We start from the raw sequence: 12,494 nt of genomic DNA on the forward strand, positions 1-12,494 counted from the left end.
GGAACGAGAGTTCAAACTGTTCGGTCTCGGTCAAACGGGATTTATCTTCTTTTTTTTTTTTTTTCCCCAGATGCTGACTTGGGAGCAGTTTGTTGGTTTTGATACTACGTTACTTGTAGGACACGGGGGGCACACAAAGCTGATCTGCAGTCGGTGTCGCCACGGGGACCGCCCAATCTGTTTGTTCATTGGCCTGTGCCTTTAAAAGGCGGGCTCTTATCTTAAAGGCGTCATTTTCATTGGTGCGATGTCCAGCCAATCACAGGCAAGCATTAACATAATTTATTCAGCTCAACCATTCAAGTATTATATTATTAAACACGTCATGTTTTCGGTTCCTAGAACATTACCGAATATGCCTTTATCGTGAACAAGTTAAATGGATGAACTGGTGATAGAAATCCGATTATATGCTTCGCCACCCTAAATGACAGCTGGTTAGATAGCGCCCCCTCAAGGATGCACTCAGTTACTACCTATTCTATTTGGGTTTGTTTGCAGAGCAGCGTTCACACATGTGGTTTTCTACACTAAAATTCATGTATTTATTATGCAGCAGGCCCATAATATTATTGCTCATACTTCAACTTTTAACATTAACATGCGTCTACACCAAAATTTATGTATTTATTATGGGCCTGCTGCATTGCAAGCAGCCCATATTATTATTGCTCATACGTCAAATTTTAACATTAACATGCGTCTACACCAAAACTCATGTATTTATTATGGGCCTGCTGCATTGCAAGCAGGCCCATATTATTACTGCTCATACGTCAACTTTTAACATTAACATGCATCTATACCAAAATTCATGTATTTATTATGAGCCTGCTGCCATTGGCGTTGCTAGGCCTATTTTAGGGGGGCTCAAGCCCCCCTAAAATATTCTTAAGCCCCCCTAAATAATTTGGTGTTAAAAAAAAAAAAAAAAAAAAAAATATTTTTTTTACGTTGAAGGGGGCAGGAAAATAAGAGATTTTTCTTCATCCTGCTCCTTCTCAGGCATTTGTGTGAAAATGTAAAATTGAAAAATTGTGGTATAATTGTCTATCGATCAAAGATGCACATCAATGAAGGAGATAAATAAAAAGTAAATGAAAAAAATTAAATACTAGTGGTGTTCCTCAAGGTTCCATTTTAGGTCCTCTCTTTTTCATCATTTGGGCTATTCAACTGGTGGCCTGCGAGTTCAGTTAAAAAAATCTGTGGCAGACTCGAATTTTGCAGCAGATTCTTGTATATATATGTATTATATGTATATATAAAAATCGATTTTTGAAAAATGAGAATCGATACGGAATCGTACAACGTGAGAATCGCGATTTGAAATTTAATCGATTTTTCCCCACACCCCTAAAAAATATATATCAGACACAACATGGGTTAATCCAGCGTTTCTCAAAGTGTGGGGCGCGCCCCACTGGTGGGGAATAGAGACATGACAGGTGGGGCGCGAGGAACGGGAGGAAATTTCACTTTAAATTTTTTTTTTTATTATTATATTCTTAGATTTTTTTTTTTACGATGCTTTCATTTTCTATACACACTGTAAATCACTTTGTGAGTCTGTCTGTGAAATCCACTATATCAATAAATGGAAATTACCGGTACTTATTTTTACTGTAGGCTTTAAATTTCTCGGTAGGAGCGAAAGTTTGACAGACATAGCAACAGTAACTAATGGGGGCGGGGCTAAGCGGAACAAACTTTCGCGCGGATGGGTAGCAGGCTAATGTGTGGATCACAATTACACAAATATATACATTTGTGACTCGCACCTCAAAGGTCGTCGAGCCAGAGCCAGCGCCTGCAGAGAAACAAAAATCTGACGGGCACACACTGTGTCATTCACCGGGAAGCACTCACGTCAAGGCAGCTCAGCCCCGAACTCAATGAGGTTTTAACAGATGTTGTGAGCGCGGTAAATTTGATCAAAACACGACCACTGAAAGTGCGACTGTTCTCTGCACTGTGTGAGGAAATGGGAGCTGATCATACAGCCGTGCTGTTTCACAGTGAAGCAAGGTGGCTCACCTGGGGGAAAGTGCTGTCACTTGCCCTGTCTTGCCAAATGCATAGCTCCTCCTTTTTTTTTGCAGAGATTGCAAAGTGGCACTTTTATTTGATTTATTATTGAACTTGATGCAAGTTATTTGATTTATTATTGAACTTGATGCAAGTTATAACACTTTTATTTGATTTAGTATTGAACTTGATGCAAGTTATAACACATTTTTGATTTATTATTGAACTTGATGCAAGTTATAACACTTTTATTTGATTTATTATTGAACTTGATGCAGGTTATAACACTTGTTTTATTTATTATTGAACTTGATGCAAGTTATTTGATTTATTATTGAACTTGATGCAAGTTATAACACTTTTATTTGATTTATTATTGTACTTGATGCAAGTTATAACACTTTTGTTTTATTTATTATTGAACTTGATGCAAGTTATAACACTTTTTTGATTTATTATTGAACTTGATGCAAGTTATTTGATTTATTATTGAACTTGATGCAAGTTATAACACTTTTATTTGATTTAGTATTGAACTTGATGCAAGTTATAACACATTTTTGATTTATTATTGAACTTGATGCAAGTTATTTGATTTATTATTGAACTAAATGCAAGTTATAACACTTTTATTTGATTTATTATTGAACTTGATGCAAGTTATAACACATTTTTGATTTATTATTGAACTTGATGCAAGTTATAACACTTTTGTTTTATTTATTATTGAACTTGATGCAAGTCATAACACTTTTTTGATTTATTATTGAACGTGATGCAAGTTACAACACTTTTTTTGATTTATTATTGAACTTGATGCACGTTATAACACTTTTTTTGATTTATTATTGAACGTGATGCAAGTTATAACACTTTTTTTGATTTATTATTGAACTTGATGCAAGTTATAACACTTTTGTTTTATTTATTGAACTTGATGGAAGTTATTTGATTTATTATTGAACTTGATGCAAGTTATAACACTTTTATTTGATTTATTATTGAACTTGATGCAAGTTATAACACTTTTATTTGATTTATTATTGAACTTGATGCAAGTTATAACACTTATTTGATTTATTATTGAACTTGATGCAAGTTATAACACTTTTTTGATTTATTATTGAACGTGATGCAAGTTATGACACTTTTTTTGATTTATTATTGAACTTGATGCAAGTTATAACACTTTTGTTTTATTTATTGAACTTGATGGAAGTTATTTTATTTATTATTGAACTTGATGCAAGTTATACCAGGCAGCACGGTGGAAGAGGGGTTAGTGCATCTGCCTCATAATACGAAGGTCCTGAGTAGTCTTGGGTTCAATCCCGGGCTCGGGAACTTTCTGTGTGGAGTTTGCATGCCCTCCCCGTGACTGCGTGGGTTCCCTCCGGGTACTCCGGCTTCCTCCCACCTCCAAAGACATGCACCTGGGGATAGGTTGATTGGCAACACTAAATTGGCCCTAGTGTGTGAATGTGAGTGTGAATGTTGTCTGTCTATCTGTGTTGGCCCTGCGATGAGGTGGCGACTTGTCCAGGGTGTACCCCGCCTCCCGCCCGATTGTAGCTGAGATAGACCCCAAAAGGAATAAGCGGTAGAAAATGGATGGATGGATGGGCAAGTTATACCACAGCTGCACAGTTATTTTATTTATTATTGAACTTGATGTTATTTTATGTTATTGAGTTTGAATGTATACAACTTGATGTTACTTGATGTTCAATAAATTTGAAAATGTTAAAGCTTGGCATTAGCGCTCTGTTGGGGCAATGGGGGCAGGTGGGGCTTGAAAACTCCCCCTTGTCCAAAGTGGGGGATGACAAAAAAAGTTTGAGAACCACTGTGTTAATCCTTCTATGAGTGACCATATCAACCAACTGCCACTAGATGTCGCTGTTACACCAAGTCATCGCTCTATAAAGGATTGCGTTACGGTTAGTTATAACATGCTACCTTAAATGGACACAATCGAACGAGTTCAACTTAAATCAACGATTTATATTCTCGCACTTGTGACCAAACTACACATTTGAAACGTTTTGATCGATTTGAGTCAAAGCGAATGCCGCAACCGGAAGAGGTTGGGCTTCCGGATACGGTTGCCAGATTTACGTATTTTTACCCATTTATGTAGACGTATTCACTATTTATTTACTATATGAATAAAGGTTGGATGAATGTTGATGATAATTTATAATCATGTTGGTGTTTTCCTGGTGTTTGAATAAGCCTCACGTATATGTACATATTTTGCTAGAAAATGATGTAGTGGGTGCGTCTGGCAACCCAGCTCAGCGCCGCACTGCTACGTTGTGACGTCAGACGGGGGTCGAAAACAAGGCAGGACGAGACATGGAAGGTACTGACCGAGAGAGGGCGCTCTTATAGCTGCCGACAACATTGAAGTACTAAGCTGCAATCATTCCAGCCCAGAGGAAACACAGTGCCGTTATCAGTCTTTCGCATCCCACTCTAAACACACTAATACGGCATTGATGGTAATGTATGCGAGGAAACAACCGAGACTCGGCGATGGGTAAATATATTTTTTATTACTTATTAAGATTTTGCCTTCCCACATACTAGCTACGCTTGACAAGCCGCCATTTTTTTTTAATTTTTTTTTTTTTTTTAACTGAAAGCAAAATAAGTGTCTGGAAAGTTCCACATTCACTTCGAATTGTTTCTCATTGCTGACTGTTTTATTGACGTATTATTTTCTTTCACCATTGCAGGTGTGACCGAAGAGACTCTCAGCCCTACCAGGTACTTGTTAGCCTGCTCAGATTAAAATGGACACTCCGGTTCAGGCTTCTGGGAGCTCAACAGGCCGCAGTCGGTGCGGAAAATAAAGTGGGGGGAAAAGTCGAATAGTTACCAAAAAACGCCGTACTTTAAACGCCGCCGGGTAACTACGACGTAATAACTAAAAAGAAATAAAGAACCGAGCGAAAGACTGAGGCGAGTTTTCTAGCAGTTCAAAGCCTGTTAGCTTGTTGCTGTTAGCTCGCTTGCTTGTCTAGATTCAATCAATCAATCAATCAATGTTTATTTATATAGCCCTAAATCACAAGTGTCTCAAAGGGCTGCACAAGCCACAACGACATCCTCGGTATAGCCCACATAAGGGCAAGGAAAAACTCACCCCAGTGGGACGTCGATGTGAATGACTATGAGAAACCTTGGAGAGGACCGGATATGTGGGTAACCCCCCCCCCTCTAGGGAGACCGAATGCAATGGATGTCGAGGGGGTCTAGCATAATATTGTGAGAGTCCAGTCCATAGTGGATCCAGCATAACAGTAAGAGTCCAGTCCACAGTGGGGTCAGCAGGAAACCATCCCGAGCGGAGACGGGTCAGCAGCGCAGAGATGTTCCCAACCAATATACAGGTCCCGGGTCCCGACCCCGGACAGCCGGCACCCCATCCATGGCCACCGGATCTGTGTGTCTTCCCCTCCACAAGGGATAGGGGGGAGCAGAGGAGAAAAGAAAAGAAACGGCAGATCAACTGGTCTAAAAAAAAAGGGGTGCTATTCAAAGGCTTGAGTATACAAATGAGTTTTGAGATGGGACTTAAATGTTTCTACTGAGGTAGCATCTCTAATTGTTACCGGGAGGGCATTCCATAGTGCTGGAGCCCGAATAGAAAACGCTCTACAGCCCGCAGACTTTTTTTGGGCTCTGGGAATCACTAATAAGCCGGAGTTCCTTGAACGCAGATTTCTTGCCGGGACATATGGTACAATACAATCGGTAAGATAGGCTGGAGCTAGACCGTGTAGTATTTTATACGTAAGTAGTAAAACCTTAAAGTCGCATCTTAAGTGCACAGGAAGCCAGTGCAGGTGAGCCAGTATAGGTATATATATATGTATATATGTATATAAAGGTATATACAGTATAGGCGTAATATGATCAAACTTTCTTGTTCTTGTCAAAAGTCTAGCAGCCGCATTTTGTACCAACTGTAATCTTTTAATGCTAGATTGATTAAGGCCTAAATATTGCAGACATCTCGAAACGTTTTAACACATCAACAACCAAGTTATGGCATTAAAACTTCACTTTGATAATAATAAATAGTGTCATTGATTTAATCGAGCTTTTTTCCCCCCGTTAGCATCAGCATAGGTCTGCCTAACATAATATATGCAGAGGTGGGTAGAGTAGCCAGAAATTGTACTCAAGTAAGAGTACTGTTACTTTAGAGATGTATTACTCAAGTAAAAGTAAGGAGTAGTCACCCAAATATTTACTTGAGTAAAAGTAAAAAGTATGTTGTGAAAAAACTACTCAAGTACTGAGTAACTGATGAGTAACATACACACTCATATCATATATATATATACATACATACATACATATACATTGATATATACAGTATATAATTTATAAGTATTTATTTTGCTGTTTTTGTTTACATGTTAAAGGTGTTTTAATGAATATACATGCATGTTTAACACATATAGATTCCTTTCTTTAATGAAGACTAGAATATAAGTTGGTGTATTACCTGATTCTGATGACTTGCGTTGATTGTAATCAGACAGTCGTGATGATAACGTCCACGTTTTCAAATGGAGAAGAAAAGTTCCTCCTTTCTGTCTTAATACCACATGAAAGTGGTGGGTTTTTGGCATCCTATTTGTCCAGCTTCCATAATCGTTTTTATACACTTTACAAGAAATATATTGGTGTCAAACTCCGTAGCTTGCTAGCTTGTTTACGCTGGCTTTCGGAGACTCTTGTTTTGAAAGCGCAGGCGCGATGGCGCGGCACTTTTATTGTGAAGACAGGAACGTCCTCATGTGCGGTCAGTCTTGAGGCTTTTGACGGTACGGTTGAAATAAAACAAGTATCTTTTTTCCTTCACACTTTTGATTGATTGATTTGAACTTTTATTATTAGATTGCACAGTACAGTACATATTCCGTACAATTGACCACTAAATGGTAACACCCCAATAAGTTTTTCAACTTGTTTAAGTCAGGTCATGTGACCGCCTGGCTCTGTTTGATTGGTCCAACGTCTCCAGTGACTGCATCTGATTGGTGGAACGAAGTGAAACGTCACCAGTAAGGCAGGCACTTTGAAGGTCTGTCTGACAGACCAAAACAAACAAAGCGTGCATTAACAGATCGATAAAAATTAGTAGCGAGTAGCGAGCTGAATGTAGATAAAAGTAGCGGAGTAAAAGTAGCGTTCCTTCTCTATAAATATACTTACGTAAAAGTAAAAGTATGTTGCATTAAAACTACTCTTAGAAGTACAATTTATCCCAAAAGTTACTCAAGTAGATGTAACGGAGTAAATGTAGCGCGTTACTACCCACCTCTGAATATATGGCAATGCCATGTACAAACCCCGTTTCCATATGAGTTGGGAAATTGTGTTAGATGTAAATATAAACGGACTACAATGATTTGCAAATCCTTTTCAACCCACATTCAATTGAATGCACTACAAAGACAACATATTTAATGTTCAAACTCATAAACTTTATTTTTTTGGGGGCAAATAATAATAATTAACTTTGAATTTCATGGCTGCAACACGTGCCAAAGTAGTTGGGAAAGGGCATGTTCACCACTGTGTTACATGGCCTTTCCTTTAAACAACACTCAGTAAACGTTTGGGAACTGAGGAGACACATTTTTGAAGCTTCTCAGGTGGAATTCTTTCCCATTCTTGCTTGATGTACAGCTTAAGTCTCCGTTGTGGTATTTTACGCTTCATAAAGCGCCACACATTTTCAATGGGACCCAGTCTAGTACCCGCACTCTTTTACTATGAAGCCACGTTGATGTAACACGTGGCTTGGCATTGTCTTGCTGAAATAAGCAGGGGCGTCCATGGTAACGTTGCTTGGATGGCAACATATGTTGCTCCAAAACCTGTATGTACCTTTCAGCATTAATGGCGCCTTCACAGATGTGTAAGTTACCCATGTCTTGGGCACTAATACACCCCCATGCCATCACAAATGCTAGCTTTTCAACTTTGCGCCTATAACAATCCGGATGGTTCTTTTCCTCTTTGGTCCGGAGGACACAACGTTCCAAAAACAATTTGAAATGTGGACTCGTCAGACCACAGAACACTTTTCCACTTTGTATCAGTCCATCTTAGATGAGCTCAGGCCCAGCGAAGCCGACGGCGTTTCTGGGTGTTGTTGATAAACGGTTTTCGCCTTGCATAGGAGAGTTTTAACTTGCACTTACAGATGTAGCGACCAACTGTAGTTACTGACAGTGGGTTTCTGAAGTGTTCCTGAGCCCATGTGGTGATATCCTTTACACACTGATGTCGCTTGTTGATGCAGTACAGCCTGAGGGATGGAAGGTCACAGGCTTAGCTGCTTACGTGCAGTGATTTCTCCAGATTCTCCGAACCCTTTGATGATATTACGGACCGTAGATGGTGAAATCCCTAGATTCCTTGCAATAGCTGGTTGAGAAAGGTTTTTCTTAAACTGTTCAACAATTTGCTCACGCATTTGTTGACAAAGTGGTGACCCTCTTCCCATCCTTGTTTGTGAATGACTGAGCATTTCATGCAATCTACTTTTATACCCAATCATGGCACCCACCTGTTCCCAATTAGCCTGCACACCTGTGGGATGTTCCAAATAAGTGTTTGATGAGCATTCCTCAACTTTATCAGTATTTATTGCCACCTTTCCCAACTTCTTTGTCACGTGTTGCTGGCATCAAATTCTAAAGTTAAGGATTATTTGCAAAAAAAAAATGTTTATCAGTTTGAACATCAAATATGTTGTCTCTGTAGGATATTCAACTGAATATAGGTTGAAAATGATTTGCAAATCATTGTATTCCGTTTATATTTACATCTAACACAATTTCCCAACTCATATGGAAACATGGTTTGTATTATGACATTGCCATAGGGCTGTGCGATATGGCCTTTTTTTAATATCTCGATATTTTTAGGCCATATCGCGATATTTTGCCTATGCCTTGAATGAACACTTGATGCATATAATGAGAGCAGTATGATGATTCTATGTGTCTACATTAAAACATTCTTCTTCATACTTTTAAACTTTCATGCAGAGAGGGAAATCACAACTAAAAGTGTATTTATTAAAGAGTTATTAAGCAGTGGCACAAACATTCATGTCATTTCCAAAACAGAAAGTGCAAGATTGTCAGAGACATTTTAAAACAAGCTATTAGTGCACTTTTGTGCATGATGTCCTCAAGATGACAAATCAAAACAACACTAAATTAAAGTGCACTTTTTGTACAGAACGCCACTACAATAGTTTAAAACAAAATAAAGTGCACTTTTGTGCATGATGTCACACAAGATATTTCAATAACTGTCAAATAAAAATGAGCTGCATAATAGGAAATCAAATTGTGTACGTCCTTCGCTATGTGGTAGGTTCCGGCAGACGTTATCTCCTTATGTCGTTTTTTTTTTTCATACGGTGTTGATCAGAGGTGGGTAGAGTAGCCAGAAATTGTACTCAAGTAAGAGTACTGTTACTTTAGAGATTTATTACTCAAGTAAAAGTAAGGAGTAGTCACCCAAATATTTACTTGAGTAAAAGTAAAAAGTATGTTGTGAAAAAACTACTCAAGTACTGAGTAACTGATGAGTAACATATATACACACACACACACACATATATATATATATATATATATATATATATATATATATATATACATACATTGATATATACAGTATATAATTTATATTTATTTATTTTGCCGTTTTTGTTTACATGTTAAAGGTGTTTTATTGAATATACATGCATGTTTAACACATATAGATTCCTTTCTTTCATGAAGACAATAAAATAAGTTGGTGTATTACCTGATTCTGATGACTTGCATTGATTGTAATCAGACAGTAGTGATGATAACGTCCACGTTTTCAAATGGAGGAGAAAAAAAGTTCCTCCTTTCTGTCTAATACCACATGAAAGTGGTTGGTTTTTGGCTTCTTATTTGTACAGCTTCCATATTTGTTTTTATACACTTTACAAGAAATACATTGGCGGCAAACTCGGTAGCTTGCTAGCTTGTTTGTGCTGGCTTTCGGAGACTCTTATTTTGAAAGCGCAGGCGCGATGGAGCGGCACTTTTATTGTGAAGACAGGAACTGTGAAGTCAGTCTTTAGGCTTTTGACAGGATGTACGGTTGAAATAAAAAAGGGTCTTTTTTCCTTCACACTTTTGATTGATTGATTGGAACTTTTATTAGTAGATTGCACAGTACAGTACATATTCCGTACAATTGACCACTAAATGGTAACACCCGAATACGTTTTTCAACTTGTTTAAGTCAGGTCATGTGACCCCTGGCTCTGTTTGATTGGTCCAACGTCACCAGTGACTGCATCTGATTGGTGGAACGAAGTGAACGTCACCAGTGACTCTTATTTGTTGAAACGCAGGCACTATGAAGGTCTGTCTGACAGACCAAAACAAACAAAGCGTGCATTAACAGATCGATAAAAATTAGTAGCGAGTAGCGAGCTGAATGTAGATAAAAGTAGCGGAGTAAAAGTAGCGTTTCTTCTCTATAAATATACTCAAGTAAAAGTATGTTGCATTAAAACTACTCTTAGAAGTACAATTTATCCCAAAAGTTACTCAAGTAGATGTAACGGAGTAAATGAAGCGCGTTACTACCCACCTCTGGTGTTGATGTGGAAATGGTTGCCTCTGCATTTTGTTGGTGCGGCACTGAACGGAGATGTTGACATGCGGAGTAAGCACTGTTCATTCTCGAGCGGGTGACTTTTCAAATGATGCTATATATTAGCAGTAATGCTACTTTTTATAGCAACGCTTTCGCCCCACACTTGACAAATTACGGTTGTCTGTTCGACATATTCCCACCGGCAGACGATGGACCCCCTGCTGTTTTTTGGGGGAATTAATTATTCCTTCATTTGTTACCAGTTTCGCACCTTCTTTCTCTCGTATTCCCGCTTGCATCACAGCTAATGTTACCCATGCTGCTACCTCTTTGCTGCGCAAGGGCGTATAAGTATGTGGTGTATGTCGTGACAGTATGTGACGTATGTAAGAAGGTGTGCTTGTCTGTCTGTGAGAAGGAAACACAGGAAAAAGCGAGGAGAGCCTGTAGTGTAATGCCCGCAGCTAAAAGCAACTGCGTGAAAACGTATACTCGAATATCACGATATAGTCATTTTCTATATCGCACATAGACAAACCCGCGATATATTGCGTATATCGATATACCCCCTGGATGAGTGGAGCGTGTTGAAAAATGTGGAAATTGTGTAAGTTTAAAAAATGGACAATTCATTTTGAATGGGGAAAATGTCCCCTGAAAAGTGGGAATTCTTGAAAATCCGGAAATGTTTTAACATTGTTGAAGGAGAGCACACAATTTTGAACAGGCTGAATATTTTGGAGTTGGGGCGGTTCGAATCGGATGAAAAATGTGGGAATTGTGTAAGTTTAAAAAATGGACAATTCATTTTGAATGGGGAAAAGCCATCCATGCATCCGTCTTCTTCCGCTTATCCGAGGTCGGGTCGCGGGGGCAGCAGCCTAAGCAGGGAAGCCCAGACTTCCCTCTCCCCAGCCACTTCGTCCAGCTCTTCCCGGGGGATCCCGAGGCGTTCCCAGGCCAGCCGGGAGATATAGTCTTCCCAACGTGTCCTGGGTCTTCCCCGTGGACCCCTACCGGTCGGACGTGCCCGAAACACCTCCCTAGGGAGGCGTTCGGGTGGCATCCTGACCAGATGCCCGAACCACCTCATCTGGCTCCTCTCCATGTGGAGGAGCAGCGGCTTTAGTTTGAGCTCCTCCCCGGATGACAGAGCTTCTGACCCTATCTCTAAGGGAGAGACCCGCCACCCGGCGGAGGAAACTCATTTCGGCCGCTTGTACCCGTGATCTTGTCCTTTCGGTCATAACCCAAAGCTCATGACCATAGGTGAGGATGGGAACGTAGATCGACCGGTAAATTGACAGCTTTGCCTTCCGGCTCAGCTCCTTCTTCACCACAACGGATCGATACAGCGTCCGCATTACTGAAGACGCCGCATCGATCCGCCTGTCGATCTCACCATCCACTCTTCCCTCACTCGTGAACAAGACTCCGAGGTACTTGAACTCCTCCACTATTTGCAAATCAATAATTATAATCTGCAAATAAAGTGCCATTGTCTAGTTAGTGTCTGTGCTGTATAGAGATCGGCAGGGTAACCATGTAATACTCCATATCAGTAGGCGGCAGCAGGTAGTTCATTGCTTTGTAGAAGTCGGAACGCGTCGAGGATGGTTTGTTGGGATCCCAATATGCAGAGCACAGCGGGAGACTGTGTAGGTAAAAAGGTATGTTACCATACCTGCCAACTACTCCGGTTTTCCCGTAATTAGTACGGTTTTCATCAACCTATTCCGGGTTACGGTTGCAGTGATAAAAAATACGGTTTTTCATTAATT

General features: G+C 39.5%; 2 protein-coding genes across 4 annotated transcripts in view; one reads left to right on the top strand and one right to left on the bottom strand.

Moving 5' to 3' along the window:
• Nucleotides 1-17, bottom strand: part of mpp7a (MAGUK p55 scaffold protein 7a) — a 162,009-nt gene extending 161,992 nt beyond the window's left edge. The window contains exon 1 of one of the 2 annotated variants that reach the window (XM_072913444.1): nt 1-17. This exon is cut by the window's left edge and continues 150 nt beyond it. The gene's annotated coding sequence lies outside the window, so the exon portion shown is untranslated. The other variant, XM_061965919.2, reaches the window with a different exon arrangement.
• A 4,372-nt stretch (nt 18-4,389) lies between these two features.
• waca (WW domain containing adaptor with coiled-coil a) overlaps nt 4,390-12,494 on the top strand; it is a 78,680-nt gene continuing 70,575 nt past the window's right edge. The window contains exons 1-2 of one of the 2 annotated variants that reach the window (XM_061965918.2): nt 4,390-4,570; nt 4,770-4,800. In XM_061965918.2, the coding sequence (XP_061821902.1) occupies nt 4,530-4,570; nt 4,770-4,800 (72 nt within the window). In that variant the 5' untranslated portion in view covers nt 4,390-4,529. The remainder of the gene's footprint in view (nt 4,571-4,769; nt 4,801-12,494) is intronic. The other variant, XM_061965917.2, reaches the window with a different exon arrangement.

The sequence above is a fragment of the Nerophis lumbriciformis genome, linkage group LG07, assembly GCF_033978685.3.
Source record: "Nerophis lumbriciformis linkage group LG07, RoL_Nlum_v2.1, whole genome shotgun sequence".
Classification (NCBI taxonomy): domain Eukaryota; kingdom Metazoa; phylum Chordata; class Actinopteri; order Syngnathiformes; family Syngnathidae; genus Nerophis; species Nerophis lumbriciformis.